At 35.5% G+C, this 16,541-nt stretch overlaps 2 protein-coding genes across 2 annotated transcripts; both read left to right on the top strand.

Moving 5' to 3' along the window:
* The first annotated feature begins 3,898 nt into the window (after positions 1 to 3,898).
* Positions 3,899 to 4,831, top strand: OR8I2 (olfactory receptor family 8 subfamily I member 2). The gene has a single exon (XM_077769666.1). The coding sequence runs from the start codon at positions 3,899 to 3,901 to the stop codon at positions 4,829 to 4,831; it is 933 nt and encodes a 310-aa protein (XP_077625792.1).
* Positions 4,832 to 14,132: 9,301 nt separating this feature from the next.
* LOC144236074 (olfactory receptor 8H1-like) lies at positions 14,133 to 15,074 on the top strand. The gene has a single exon (XM_077769679.1). It carries the CDS (start codon positions 14,133 to 14,135, stop codon positions 15,072 to 15,074), a length of 942 nt encoding a protein of 313 aa, XP_077625805.1.
* The last annotated feature ends 1,467 nt before the right edge of the window (positions 15,075 to 16,541 follow it).

Genomic DNA, 16,541 nt, shown 5'->3' with positions numbered 1-16,541 from the left:
GGTTTTCTATGTAGTGTATCATGTCATCTTTGAAAAATGATAGTTTGACTTCTTCTTTGCCAATCNACGTATATCTGTCAAATCCATCTGGTCCAATGTGTCATTCAAGTCCATTGTGTCTTTAGTGATTTTCTGTTTAGTTGATCTATCTATTGCTGTAAGTGGAGTATTAAAGTCTCCTGCTATTAGCACATTCTTATCTATAAGATTGTTTCTCTTTGTGATTGTTTTATATATTTAGGTGCTCCCATATTTGGTGTGTTTATAATTGTTTTATATAAATTATAAGACATTTATAATTGTTAGCTCTTTCTGACGGATAGACCCTGTAATTATTATATAGTGTCCTTCTTCATCCCTTGTTACTATCCTTACTTTAAAGTCCAGCTTGTCTGATATAAGCTTAGCTACTCCAGCTTTCTTTTGACTTCCAATAGCATGATATGTATTTCTCCATCCCCTTACTTTCAATTTGAAGGTGTCCTCCAGTCTAATATTAGTTTCTTGTAGACAGCAAATAGATGGATCTTGTTTTTTTATCCATTTTGCTACCCTATGTCTTTTGATTGGGGCTATTAGTCCATTAACATTCAGTGTTATTATTGAAAAATATTGGTTTAGAGTCATTGTGTCCTTTGGGATCCTTCTGTGTCCCAAGTAGAGGTTTTTCTCTTCTCTAGTGACAGGGACAGTGTCTTGAGAAGTTTTGGCAACTCTTTCTTTTTTCCCCCTAGACTCACCACAGCTCCCCACAAAAGGGGATCCTTCCCTCTGTGTCTCTGGTCCCAGCCCGATTTTATCTTCCCCAGTTTGCACTCACGCTGTAAGGTTTTCTCAGTGGACTCTGTCTCCTTTCCCTCCCAAACTCCTGGATTCTGTAAGGGTTCCTGTGGCTTCAGACCTTATCCATGTGAGAGATGGGGGCAAGTGAAATGTATGGAGCTCCCTACTTCTCTTCCATCTTGCTTCCTCCTCTGAAGGTGTTTTTGGATGAGATTAATATTTGAATTAGTAGACTGAGTAAAGTAAGTTGCCCTCCTCAATATTAGTGGGCCTCATCCAATCTGTTGAAGTCCTGCTGGCTGGGCTTGGAATTCTCTTTATATGAATATATTACTATATATAAAATATTTTCTCAAATATATTTGAAATATATATTTTTGAAATATAAAATATATGATATATATTATATAAACATGTATTGTGTATATATTATGTATACATTGTATATATGCTAATGCTATAAGAAAAAAGACTGTGAAAACTATATGAATTATATTTTTCGGTATGCCTATTGCCATTTACACCTAAATACACAAAAGGAAGGAGTATGTATTTCTGAACATTTCCATTGGAAATGTGTCCCAGGAAAATTAAGAATAAGCCTTTGGGTACAATTAAAATTCAAATCTCAAGAGATCAAAGATGCTAATTGATCAATTGCTTTATGATATGAGTTTGAGATTTGATGCAGAGACGTTGCTATAAGAAGACAGTTAACACACTATACCTCTGAAGACAGTCCTCTGTTCTGGGACTGCTTTAGAAATACATGAAGAATAAAACTGATCCCGAATATGAATCTAGCTTTGAGTTAAAACAGTAGCAATTAATCCTCAATCCACATATAAATAAGTTCTCTTTGTAGTTAATTTGGCTGTCATTTCCATTCTATCAATGAAAGGTGATAGACACATTACCCAGAACTCTCCTCAACACCTGCAATTTTTTTCATCAATTTCATAATATTAGTGGAGGTCCATTATATAGGAGATGGAGTGCTGTGCTTAAACCACAGCAACAAATGAAAGCTGTTGCATTAACGATTCATGAGATACAGAACTACAAATGAGGGAAATATATGTCAAAAACTAATGGTGAATTTAGTGAATATTGCATGATGTATTCTGTCATCTGATAATAAGCCTGAAAATAGCAGGAAGATGGCTTGAAGAGGCTTCATTTGGATGGCTAGATCCCAGGTAAGTCTAATCTTATCATCTTCTTTTTGAATATGTGTGCATGTGTTTCTCAGACTGAAAAACTTTCCCTTTCTTTTTTTTACATAACTGAATCTTTCANCCCAGAACTCTCCTCAACACCTGCAATTTTTTTCATCAATTTCATAATATTAGTGGAGGTCCATTATATAGGAGATGGAGTGCTGTGCTTAAACCGCAGCAACAAATGAAAGCTGTTGCAGTAACGATTCATGAGATACAGAACTAAAAATGAGGGAAATATATGTTAAAAACTAATGGTGAATTTAGTGAATATTGCATGATGTATTCTGTCATCTGATAATAAGCCTGAAAATAGCAGGAAGATGGCTTGAAGAGGCTTCATTTGGATGGCTAGATCCCAGGTAAGTCTAATCTTATCATCTTCTTTTTGAAAATGTGTGCGTGTGTTTCTCAGACTGAAAAACGTTCCCTTTCTTTTTTTTTTTTACATAACTGCATCTTTCAGTAAACCTTAAGAAAAGTGCCTCTGTATTGGGGGTGGGGGATTCTGGGTGGCTCAGTCATTTGAGCTTCTGACTTGATTTCATCTCAGATCATGATCTCATAGTTTGTGGGATCGAGCCTTGAGTCAAGCTCTGTGATGGCACTGCAGAGCCTGCTTGAGATTCTCTCTTTCTCCCCTGCCCCTCTTTCCTGCTTTCTCTAATTTTCTCTCTATCTCAAAATAAATAAATAAACATTTAAAAAGAGAAGAAAAGTAAAGTGCCTCTAATGACAGGCAAGAAAAAATGTCTTCATTGATTAAATGCTTGTTAAATAGATTGGTAATGAATAGGCACCCTCGAGAGAGTGGGATACACTAAATGATCAAGTCTACTTAATACAACATCAAATCCTTTTTGGTAACTCAGGTGGAGTGTTAAACATCCGAAACAAACTTGCATTAACCATCATGTTTATGTCACCTGAATTAGGTAAATAAGTTCTCTAGTTTCTAGTAAGATTACCTTGTATTTTAATACTTTGTTGTAAATCATATTGATTTTACTATTTTTAGCCTTTCTATTTTTGACTTGGAAACTATTATCTTTGGCAATGAATTGTTTATTGCCAATATCACAGATAAGCACGTGCTTTATGTAGGGAGCCAACATGTTTCCTGAGTGCATACACAAAACAGTTTGGTTATATTATAGATTAACTCTCATATCTGGTCTTTCTATACTCACCAATAGAAAGAGTACATGACAAAAAAAGTATAAAGAATTTTTGCAGTAACATGCAAAGTAAGCAGGATTTTTCTTTCATATATATATATATGAAAACATTTTCTTTTAAAAATTATCAAAAACTTGATAAATTTTTAAAAATTATCAAAGCTTTACTGACTACAAAACTTTAAGATCTATTAGACAGACCATTTAAGACCTTATTAACCTCCTAAAATAACCCTGTAAAGTTTCTGCTAGGTGTTGACAAATTAAGACTGCCATATGAAGGGATCATTAAATTCACAAATTATAGAACTTTCTTTCCTAAATAGCCTTTATATTTTCTAAGAGTATCATATAATTCATTCCAGTAGATAAGTTGCTAAATGTATGATTTGGGGCCCAAAGTTAGGGTGAAGCAGAAGATAGTATATTCCAGGAAGAATCTCTACTAAAATCATTCCAGATAGATATCTCTTAGAGTTCTATCAGTTCCACACGATTGTCAACTTGGATTTTTCGTCTGCCAGTTCTATTTAATAATGGAAAATAATGTAAAAATTCTCAGTTAGCTTGAAGTCATTATATATGTGCTTGCCTTCCTTGACGCTCTCATTACTGGAGTCTAGGTCAATTCTGGCTATTAAGTCTTTAAGCTTGAATTATTCTCTGACTTTCGTTCCTGTTATTCAGCAGGTAAGTTAAAAGGCCGAGTTGATAAAAATGACTGTGAACAATTTCACGGAGATCACTCTCTTCATCCTCTCGGGATTTGCAGAACATCCTGAACTACAAGTTAGTCTTTTCTTAATGTTCCTCTTTATTTATCTGTTCACTGTTTTGGGAAACCTTGGGCTAATCATGTTAATTAGAATTGACTCTAATCTTCACACACCCATGTACTTTTTTCTTAGCAACTTAGCGTTTATTGACATATTTTATTCTTCCACTGTAACGCCCAAGGCACTGGTAAATTTCCAGTCCAAACAGAAAACCATCTCTTTTGTTGCCTGCTTTGTTCAAATGTACTTTTTTGTGGGTTTGGTGTGTAGTGAATGTTTTCTTTTGGGGTCAATGGCCTATGACCGCTATGTAGCAATCTGCAATCCCTTATTATACTCAGTGGTTATGTCCCGGAAAGTGTGCAACTGGCTGGGGATCATGCCATATGCAATAGGCTTCACGAATTCTCTGATATCTGTCTGTGTGATAAGCAGCTTGGCCTTCTGTGAATCCAGTGTCAATCATTTCTTCTGCGATACCACGGCTCTTTTGGCCCTGTCCTGTGCAGATGCCTTCAGCACAGAAATGGTGATCTTTGTTTTAGCTGGGATCACTCTTCTTAGCTCTCTGCTCATCATCACACTCACTTACATTGCCATCATCTCAGCCATCCTGAGGATCCAGTCTGCAGCAGGCAGACAGAAGGCCTTTTCCACCTGTGCGTCCCACCTCATGGGCGTTACTGTCTTCTATGGGTCCCTGATTTTCACCTATCTGCAGCCTGATAACACGTCATCCCTGACCCAGGCACAGGTGGCGTCCGTATTCTATACCATCGTCATTCCAATGCTGAATCCACTGATCTATAGTCTGAGGAACAAAGATGTGAAAAATGCCCTCCTGAGAGCTATACGTAGAAAACTTTTTTCATGACAAATCTGTGCATCTTACAATGAAACCTCACCTGGATGGTTTCGGGCATTCAATTACTGCAACAATCAGGAAAGTCGTAGCATAAACCCCAAAGGCTTGCACAAACTAAATGATAAAACTTAGAGTCTTGAGAGTTGGGCGGTAAAATATTATTTTATTTGTTCATACAGAGGACTGAATCAGCACATGAGAAGTTCATTTCACATACAGGTGATAGATAATTGTTTGCACAGTGAGGGGCAAATGCAATGTCAACGGACACTGTGTAATATAGAAAATCTCTTGATCGTGTGAATTCATTTTGCCATATGGTTAAAATTTTGATCATTTATCTGTGAAACGTGAGCTTTGACGACACAGAAAAGTGATGTCTATGCAGCGAAGTATGGTCTCAAACTCAAACGCAACAGTTTAATTTCTAAAAAATCATAATGTGCCTCCCAAAGTTCAAATATTTGATAAACGTTTAAGTGTGTGTGTGTGTGTGCGCATGCATGTAAATACAGCACCAACTGTAGCACAATTCCTGAGGCATTTGAAAATATATTACAAAGATTCTTGTTTTCCCAAATCAGGCTGACATACTCGGTGAAGTTTATAGCATTAAATGGAGAAACTGGGCTTCTGTTTTGTTTTTCCTTAAAAAAAAAAAAAAGACTCTGTTTAATGGACCCCCTCTGGCATTGTTACAAAATGACCATTGGAAAGGATGTGCCCTTCAGTACTGTCTTTACTGTGCATAAATCACCGAGCAGTAGTCAAAGGAGCTGGCAATCGCTTTTAAAATATATGTTAAGGGAACCTGGGTGGCTCAGTCGGTTGAGCGTCCAACTTCAACTCAGGTTATGATCTCAAGGTTTGTAAGTTTGAGCCCCACATCAGGCTCACTGCTGTCGGCACGGAGACCACCTCAGGACCTCTGTCTCCCACTCTCTCTCTCTGCACCCTACCCTGCTCATGCTCTCTCTCTCTCTCAAAACTAAATAAACATTAAAAAATTAAAATATATATTGAGGGATGCCTGGGTGGCTTCTTTGGTTAAGTGTCTGACTTCAGTTCAAGGTCATGTTCTCAGGGTTTGTGAATTCCAGCCCCGCAACAGCCTTCTCACTGAAAGAGAATCCCACGGAGTCTCTCTGCCCTTCTCCCACCTATGGTTTTTCTCTCTTTCTGAAAATAGATAATAAACTTAAAAAAATAAAAATAATATATGCCAAAAGGGACTGAAGATAAATTTGATGGAGCACTTTTACAAGAACACGCGTGTGATTAATACTATTTATTTCTTTCCAACAAGGAGGTAAGCTCGTTCAGAGCAGAGTTTACTTATTCATATTTGTGCTCACCACATTTAGGAAATATATCATATACACGGTATGTAAGTAAATATTTTCTTTGCTTTCTGTGTCCTGTACAGCGATGAATTCATAAAGGTGAAAAATTCTTCTTTTATCCTGTTTGTTTGTTACCTTTCTTTGGTAGAAGTCAGATAGTCACGTGCATATTGGCGTTCAAAAACATTAGTTGAAAATTCTATTTCTAGAATTCTTTCAAAAGCATTTCTTATTCATACACTACAATTGGCATAGTAACTAACAGACATATTTCTTTCCAAAGGACTTTTTCCCTTCAACGATTAGGACATGTAAATAAGTACACACTGAATGATACGTGGTATATATGATTTTAAATAATTGGAGTAAGTAGGATCGGAGTTCTCATATGTCATGCTTAACAAATGAAGTAAATGAAGAATATCAGTTTTCAGTATTGGGAGCAGCTGAAGGGATCTGTGTGTGCACATATATGTATTTGTTTTGCATTATTTATTTATTTATTTACTTTGCGATTTTTCATTTTCTTCTCTATATTACTGGGCTCCGACTCTTGGAAACTTCATTTTACAAAGTAACATTTCATGTTATAAATTATTATAAGTGTCAGCTTGTTGAACATGCTATGCTTTATGGAGCTTTTGAGGCCACTATTTGTCTATCTCATCACTCAGTCCCTTTCATTAAGACTATGTGAGATTTTTTTGTCCTTCTAGGCACAACATCTGATTCAGATTGGTTGCTCTGAAGACTTTTCATCACCAGCATTGAGAACTATTAAACTGATTATATTTCTCAGGGGCGCCTGGGTGGCTCAGTCGGTTAAGTATCCGACTTTGGCTCAGGTCATGATCTTACGGTCCAAGGGTTTGATCCCTGTGTGGGGCCCTGTGTTGACAGCTCAGAGCCTGGAGCCTGTTTCAGATTCTGTGTGTCTCCCTCTCTCTCTGCCCCTTCCCCATTCATGCTCTGTCTCTCTCTGTCTCAAAAATAAATGAAACCAAAAAAATTAAACTGATTATATTTCCTATTTTTTCTCTTTCCACCAAGGATTTTCATTCATGCATTCTAAATACACTGTTCAATTTTTTTTAATAAATGTGTGGTTTTTGCGCATGACTTAATTTTACCCTGGATCTAATTGTATGTATTATTTTTATTTTCTTGCATTGAAAGTATATTCTGCTATAACTAATTTCAAGATTTAACATTTATTTAGCACTAATATAATTATGTATCTAACTGCGCTTTTTATGTTAATTTTTTTTGCTGTTTTCTGTTTAGGAGCAAAAACATAATACACTTTTCCTGCCAAGCATAAGAAGTAGTAATATATTTTATTTGTCCACAGTTATGATTAAATGTTCATCTTTGTTTTTCAATATGTTCTGCATATTTGTTGCTGGTGTACCTTCCATTAGTCTATCTTCTAGCTGATCTTTCTGTACCTTCTCTCTGGACCCTGTAATACACATCTTTCCATAATAGGTCATGCATGCCTTTGTCTTTTCTTCAGTCCTTATTCCTGCCAGACTCTCCCAGAATTTTTGCCCTTGACCAATCCAGGTAATCAACTCTAAAATCTGGGACTATGTCCCAGGACTTTTCAAGGTATATTTAGTTTGCCAGATATCTTCTTCTTTTTAAAAATATATGCCAAAAAGCTATTCAATTTAAAATATTTGTTGTATTAGGCTTAAATATGAAAACATGCAGTGGTTTTTTTCCAGTCTGTTAAGTTTATAGTGTCCTTATAATATTCCTGTTGACCATTTGTGTCATTGAGCTTATCTTGTATGTTGCCACTTTTAACATACCTTTATATCAAGATAAAAAATCATAAGATTATTCTTCTTAACTTGTTTTATTTTAAGAAAGATTGCAGGAACTTCTGAAGAAAAATTATTCAATGAAAATAAAATATATAGAATGAAATGGACTTCTTGATATCAGGTAGTGTTAGACTCACACTTGTGCTCATACACAAGGATCAGAGGCTTATTCAGAAATAAATTTCAGAGGCACCTAAGTGTCTGAGTCAGTTAAGCATCTGACTCTTGATTTCAGCTCAGGTCATGATCTCAGGGGTGTGAGAATGAACCCTGCGTTGGGCTCCACGCTGAACATGGAACTTGCTTAAGATTCTCTCTCCCTCTCCCTATGCCCCTCTCCCTTGCTCTCTCTTTCTGAAGTAATTTACAAAACTTAGGACTAAATTTCAGAATATTGTTTGATAATCGGAAAAAGAAGTATAAAATAATTTGGGATTTTGCAGTGGACATTTGTCTTTTAAAATATGGGGCAGGGAATGGGTTGATTAAACTATCTAAAAATAGCTAAAATACAGCAAGTAAAAAAGAAAAAGTCATTTCAGAAAATGAAACTAGAAATATTGATGTTATAAGAAAATATAGCTAATTTTGTATTTATTAAGTGTAACACATTCCTCTAAAAAGACAAAGATTATAAAAGTGAGTTAAAACACAAACTCTGATGTTTATAGCAGCTTTATCAATAATAGTCAAATTTTGGAAAGAGCCCAAATGTCCATTGACTGATTAATGGATAAAGATGATGTGGCGGATACATATGTATATACACATGTATAAACACACACACACTAGATTATGCAGTCACAAAAATGAATTATTTTATTGTTATTATTTTTTTAATGTTTTATTTTTTTATTTATGAGACAGAGAGAGAGAGAGACAGTGCATGAGAGGGAATGAGAGAGAGAGGGAGACACAGAATCTGAAGCAGGCTCCAAGCTCTGAACTGTCAGCACAGAGCCTGACACAGGGCTCAAACTCACAAACTGTGAGATCATGGCCTGAGCTGAAGTTGATCACTTAACCAACTGAGCCACCCAGGCACCCCAAGAAAGAATGAAATCTTAACATTTGCGAAAACATAGATGAAGCTAGAAGGTAATAGACTAAGTGAAATAAGTCAATCAGAGAAAGACACATACCATATGATTTAAATCATGTAGAATTTAAAAAATAAAACAAATGAACACAGGGGTAAAAAAGAAAGAGAGAGAGAGAGAGAGAGAGAGGCAAACCAAGAAACAGACTCTTAACTAGATATAACAAGCTGATGATTACTGGAGGGGAGGTGGGTGGGTTGATAGGGGAAATAGCTGTTGTGCATTAAGGAGGCCACTTGTTGTGGTGAGCATTGGGTGTTGTATGTAAGTGATGAATCAGGAAATTCTACATAAGAAACCAATAGCATACTGTGTGTCCATTACATGGAATTTAAATTAAAAATTGGAGGAAGAAAAACAAAATACAAATTCCAATATATTGTATTTTTACACAATTTTTGCCAAAATTAAGTGCTGTAAAACTTTAGGAATGTAACCAAACCAAAGGAGAGTTTGTCCAACTAATGCACAGCAAGCCAATAAAAATGGACACTGAGGCTACACACAGAGAAAGAGGCTACTTATTAGTGTAGCACCAGCTAGAAGAAGAGGGAGCTAATGGTCCAAAGTTTTGAACTCCCTGATGCCTTGAAAGTGAGGATTTTTAAAAGTAAAATTTGTAGCAGTGGTTCCCTAAGAAGGTGGATGCATTGACTGGAGGCCCATGCAGTCATGCTAGCATGTTCTGGTGCTTCTTCATCCAGTCTTGAGACTTGGAATTTGAAAATATATCTTTACTCTTTAGGTTGGAGAGTTTATTGGGTACATCGGATGATTATATCTCAAGGATAATTCTGATTAACTACTTGCCCTACAGGCTCCTTTGAATGATAAGCAAGTATCTTTCTCCTTTGAGCTCAGTGTTCCTTGACTAGCCCCATACCTGGACTTGATATAATCTCTGGTGTTCATCCTTCCATCTGAACTGACAAGATGGACGCTGGCTTCAGGAAGAAGGAACTCATTTTACAGAATGTTATTTTTGCTATTCCATTTGCCTGCACCTCACTTTCTCCAGATAATTTTGTGAGTCTTTACTCCTTTTAATGTGGCCTGATCACTGAAAATTTCTCTGAAAATAAAGATTATTTTAACATAGTAAGTCCAACTGTCTTTATGCACTCTCTTCACTTTGTTTTTCTCCATAGCCCTTGTCACCATTGACATCCAGGTACGTCATTGTTATTTCTCTGGTCACCTCTGCCCCTACCATAGAATGATACTTATTACATAGTCCTTGCTATTTCTCCAACTGCATGGCCCATCAACTGATGTTTCCCATGGTCTGAAACACTTTTGTCCTGAGTACTTACATGACTAACTCTTCCCTCCTTCAAATCTTTGTTCAATTGCCAATTTTTCATTGAAGCCTACCTTGACCACCCTATCTGATTGCTTCCACATGCCCCAACACCTGGGCCCTCCATCCCCTAAGCTGTTTTACTTCTTTTTTATAGCACCTCTCATCTCCTAATATGTTGTATCACTGATTTTTGCATTTTTGTTTTTTTTCCCCCTGCTGAAAATTTATAGTCTATAAATACGGTAGCTGGTAAGGCCAGACTTCCATATCAACATACGAATCTTTCTTTCTTAGTGTATGTGAGCTGCTTATACTAGTTGATTGCAATCAATCCATAAATTTCAATATATTTACAAAATTTAACTGAAAAGAGGTCAAATTTTCTGCATGCATGCAACACAACTTAAAATTAATATTTAAAAAAGGAAAAATGTGTCATTTAGCTTGCAAATTAAAAAATTCCACTTTTTAAAAATATTAAATTACTCCTAGTTAAGTAAGAAATAAAAAATGTTACTTTCCATTACCTATATAACAGGCCACTATAAGAATAATTAATATTACTACATATAAGTTAAAAGTGAAGCAACACTCAGGTTAATAATGCAGATATTAATTTCCTGTATCATTAAACAGGTAATAAAATGTAAATAAAACAAGCAGTTGTTACTAGGTGCAGAAGCAAAAACAAACAAAAAGTTAATTGAACCTGAAGGGAAGTAGAATTTGCCACTCCCAAAATATGCCTCTTTGGCATAAACTTTTTTTTGTGCTGGTTATTTTTAAGGAAATAGTAGACACAGTAGAAGCTCTGGAAACCGAGTATAAGTCGTCTTTTTGTAAAAGACACTTAAATTTATAAAGGATATCTCTACTTATATAAATGCCTCCCTTTTTGTACCAGGAAGAGAACTAAATCTCTAGAAACTTCCAAGAATGGGGAAGGCATGGCCTTAAATCTGAATAACAAGCATATCCTTATTTACTCTGATTTTCCTAATGACTTCCTATAACTGGTTTCCATCTTTTGTTTTTATCAGGAGATAGTGTTCAAGGGGGTGGTGACTTGGGCCACTTGGGGAATTAGTTTTCTTGGTCATCTTTTCATCTGAAAAGTTTCACCTCTTGGTATGTGAGTGCCCAAAAGATACAACCATGTCAAGGAGTAGAAAGGAAGGATTTTACTTACACCAAGTAAAGTAGAATATTGTCTCCTCAAACAGTGTCTCATCAAACAACAAAACTGGGCAAGTTTTAAGCTAAGGATGCGTGCATATTCATGAAGGGGCTTACACAGGGGGGAATTCAGCATAGAATTGGGGCAAAAGTCACCTTAAGGTGATAGGGTCTGCCATAGTTGATCCACATTGAGTAGGCAGTCAAGGGTCAGTATCAACAATTCTCTGGCTCCAACTGGTCCAGTGTTTGCTCAAAGAGGTTTAAATCCTGCAAAGTAATTCAAAAATATGTTTTGAATAAGATGAGCTGGTCAGGCATGGATCACAAGATGGCCAAAACCTAACATGATTTTCTCTTATGTCAAGAAAGCTTTGTCTTGTCTCTTTTTCTGGGGACCCCTAATTCTTTCTGCTTACAATCTCCCATGTACAGAAGAAGCATACAAGTTATTAAACTTCTGTTTGTTTTTCTTTTTCTAATATGTCTTTTATTATGGAAGGAGGGGGTGTCTCAGCCAAGAATCTAGAAAGGTAGAGGAAAAAGNATTCATGAAGGGGCTTACACAGGGGGGAATTCAGCATAGAATTGGGGCAAAAGTCACCTTAAGGTGATAGGGTCTGCTATAGTTGATCCACATTGAGTAGGCAGTCAAGGGTCAGTATCAACAATTCTCTGGCTCCAACTGGTCCAGTGTTTGCTCAAAGAGGTTTAAATCCTGCAAAGTAATTCAAAAATATGTTTTGAATAAGATGAGCTGGTCAGGCATGGATCACAAGATGGCCAAAACCTAACATGATTTTCTCTTATGTCAAGAAAGCTTTGTCTTGTCTCTTTTTCTGGGGACCCCTAATTCTTTCTGCTTACAATCTCCCATGTACAGAAGAAGCATACAAGTTATTAAACTTCTGTTTGTTTTTCTTTTTCTAATATGTCTTTTATTATGGAAGGGGGGGATGTCTCAGCCAAGAATCTAGAAAGGTAGAGGAAAAAATAATTTTCCTTCTCCACACAACTTATAAAGTAGAAATAAAAAGAAATAAAGAGAAATAAAATGATAAAGCTTAGATATAAATTGACGTATTTGAATGCAAGAAAAAATATAAGTAACTTTTTCACCATCCCAATCAAAAAGTTAGAGCATCACAAAAGAAAGCCACACCATCAGACTCTTCATTGTGTGACTTCTAAGGAAAAGGCAACTATTTTCTCAAACATATCATAGCTATATTTAGTCCATAACCTTTGTGCTTGGAAACATGCCAAGCAATCTTCCTTAGAAATTGGTCCACAGGGATGACCAAATGTTGCATTATCTTCAGTCCCTAGTATATGAGGTGCCCTGGAATCATCAGGAGGACAGGAAAGATATATTCTGCTCTGCTTATGTTCACAATAGATTTCTGTTATTCTTTTTAGAAATAATTTCCTGGCATTTTTTCTATTTGACCAGTGCCTGAGCAAAATTTCTAGGTTGATTAATTTTTATCTCAGAATAAAACAAAATGAATGCACTAAAATTGAAAGAGAACTTATCTCAAAGAAAACAAATACTATATTACCGAAATTTTCTAGTCAAATGGTTTTCAAAATATTTGATTTGTGAGTAAAACTTGAGGTCGACATACTTCTAGGCAGATAATATTGGAAGAAAGGTTTTTTTCCCCTCCACCTTTGGTTCACAGTAAGTATTAGTCTCTCAAAATTAGAGGTCTTTATTTAGTTGGGATCAAATATAATGGAGACATGATCAGAAAAGTATGCATACACAAGTCATGTAGGCCTTACCCAAATAATGTCAGGATTTGTGAAATCAGAAATATAGGTTTAATGGAATTGAGGTCTATGAGTAATGAATATATTTTAGAAATTTAATTTTAAATGATCAGGTTAGGAAAACATATCTTCTGGAAATTAAAACTAATACGGGATCTACAATTTTAATATACCCAACTAAAGTCCTCTAAATGTGAAATTTGTCATTTGTATTAAATAATATTAAGAAATTCTTTAATACACTGAATGAAGCACTAAAATTGTTTTTAACATCATTTATTATTTATTTAACTTTTTTCAGGTTTGCTGAAATTAATGATAAATACGAATATAGAATTATGAGCATGCTCCCTGGTGTCTATCTATCTTGGTAGAATTACAGAGCCAACCCGTTAGTAACTCTGACTCTGAATAAAGTTCCTTGATCTGTGCCCTTTTTCTCATATAAAACATGTGGCTAACAGTACCATCTGGGGAATAATGTCTCACATGGACGATACACATTAAGAAGCATTTACAACAGACTGGTCTCATTTTAATTATTCAACATGCTATCTTTAATTATATTGTATTCTAATGTCAATTTATGCCCATTTTTATATTCGGCAATCAAATTAAGATTTTTTTAGACATATTCTATAAATTGCTCATTATCATCAATTTCTAGAAACACTACACTAATATAAATAAGCCATGTCTTTCACTTAAATACACTTTTTGAAGTCATTCATGTTAAATATCAACTTTGTTTTTTTTCACAGTTTAAAGCAATTGAACACGATGGGTAAAAAGAATAACACACATGTGCCTGACTTCATCCTTATGGGACTGACAGATTCTGAAGAGATCCAGCTGGTCCTTTTCATACTATTTCTCCTGATATATCTGGTCACTGTGCTGGGAAATGTGGGGATGATATTGATAATCTGCCTGGATCTCCAGCTTCACACCCCCATGTATTTTTTCCTCAGTCACCTGTCATTTCTTGACCTCAGTTACTCAACTGTCATCACACCCAAAACCTTATATAACTTACTGACTTCCACCAAGTATATTTCATACATGAGCTGCTTCATCCAGATGTACTTTTTTGTCTTCTTGGGAGCCACTGAATGTTTCCTTCTCTCCTCCATGGCCTACGATCGCTATGTTGCTATCTGCGATCCTCTGCACTATCCAGTGGTTATGTCCAGAAGATTCTGCAGCTCCCTCATCTTTGGGTCCTATATGATTGGCTTTGTGGACTCCTCTATCAATGTGCTTTGCATGAGCAGATTGCATTTCTGTGACTCCAATGTAATCCGTCACTTTTTCTGTGACACACCCCCAGTTTTAGCCTTGTCTTGCACTGATACCCATGACATTGAAATCATGATATTTATTGTTGCTGGCTCCACTCTCATGGTGTCTCTTATCACAATATCTGTGTCCTATGTATCCATTTTATCTACTATCCTGAAAATGACTTCCACTTCAGGAAAGCGTAAAGCCTTCTCTACTTGTGCCTCTCATCTCCTGGGAGTCACCATCTTTTATGGCACTATGATTTTTACTTATTTAAAGCCAAGTAAGTCTTACTCCTTGGGAAAGGATCAAGTGGCTTCTGTTTTTTATACTATTGTGATTCCCATGTTGAATCCACTCATTTATAGTCTCAGGAACAAAGAAGTGAAAAATGCACTCATTAGAGTCATGCAGAAGGTGGAAGCCTCTGGACAATGAAATAGGTGATGCTCAGCTTTCTAGTTCATCATTTTTCTTCTTCTGTATAATGTATTTCTTTTGCCTGTCTCCAAAAACAATTGACTCTTTAATTTGTTTGTATTTCCACTGAACCATTCTTTACTTGACCAAAAATGATCTTGGACATTTCCAGGAAGATGTCTTTAGAAATTCCATGTTGTAATTGAAAACCATGAAATATGTTTTAAATCTATGATCTCAATGCATGTTTTTTTTAGTGTGGAATGTTTTTATTTATTTTTATTTATTGTCAGTTAACTAACATACAGTATAGTCTTGGCTTCAGGAGTAGATTCCCAGGATTCATTGCTTATATACAACACTTAGTGCTTATTCAGACAAGTGCCCTTCTCAATTCCATCACCCATTTTCTGCCCCCCCATCAACCCCCAGTTTGTTCTCTGTATTTAAGAGTCTCTTATGGTTTGACTCCCTCTTTGTTTGTATCCTTTTTCCTTCCCTTCCTCTGTGGTCTTCTGATAAGTTTCTCAAGTTCTACATATGAGTGATAGCATATGATATCTGTCTTTCTTTCTTCCACTTCTGTGTCTCCCTCTCTCTCTGCCCCTCTCCTGCTCATACTCTGCCTCTCTCTATCTCAAAAATAAATTTAGAAAACATTAAAAAATTCTAAAAAATTATTCACTAGTGTTTTATAAATTACTTTTGGCTAATTTAATTGACAAACAACTAAGGAAAAGTTCAGTACCTCACAGTTTGGGATGTAAAATAGTTTGTGTTAACATCAAGAATGCTTGGAAGCTGTGGAAGAGAAGAAGGAAACTGAAATACCTTAAGTCATTAACAGCTTTGTGTGTGTTCTTCTGGACCTATAGTTATGTACATGTGTGTGCATACTATATACATAAACAAAATTTCTGTCATTTTCGATGTGTTTTCTACATTTTCTGTATATACTGGCAAGTTTAACTTTTGATAATTCTTTTGTCATTGAAATCTGAGATGAATGTGTTCTGAATATTTAGAAAAAAATTAAGACTTTTATCTTGCAATGCTTTGGATCTGAAATGTAAATGCATCAACTTAAAAATCTATAAGCAGTCACCTCACTTTGGTGACTATCTGCTAAACATTTTAAAACCTTACCTTTCTGCAACATTCAATAAGCTTCAGTAGACTGCTGCTTTGTTTTGTGTGGTTTTTAAAAAAAATTATTGCTTTTCTCATAATTTTTATAGGTTTGCTATCATCACTAAAAATAAATGTTGAATTAACTGTTTGACTCATTTGTTTTAAATTTTTAACAGAAACAAAATGTAAAGCCAATAAGTGACAATGAATTCAGAATTTGTGGCAACACATAAACTATGGTCAGACTGCTGAAATTTCCTTTATTTTTACATTTTCTCTACATAATCTGAATTATAATTTTCATTTTCTCTGCTATGTAGAGGTTAAGAATGTATTTTTCCACTTTCCAAGTAT

This window comes from Crocuta crocuta, unplaced genomic scaffold, assembly GCF_008692635.1.
Source record: "Crocuta crocuta isolate KB4526 unplaced genomic scaffold, BGI_CrCroc_1.0 scaffold1652, whole genome shotgun sequence".
Classification (NCBI taxonomy): Eukaryota; Metazoa; Chordata; class Mammalia; order Carnivora; family Hyaenidae; genus Crocuta; species Crocuta crocuta.
This window is presented reverse-complemented; position numbering and strand designations above follow the sequence as displayed.

Excerpts from the sequence above, each read along its gene's own strand:
- LOC144236074 (XM_077769679.1), top strand. The coding sequence starts at position 14,133 with ATGGGTAAAAAGAATAACACACATGTGCCTGACTTCATCCTTATGGGA.
- OR8I2 (XM_077769666.1), top strand. The coding sequence starts at position 3,899 with ATGACTGTGAACAATTTCACGGAGATCACTCTCTTCATCCTCTCGGGA.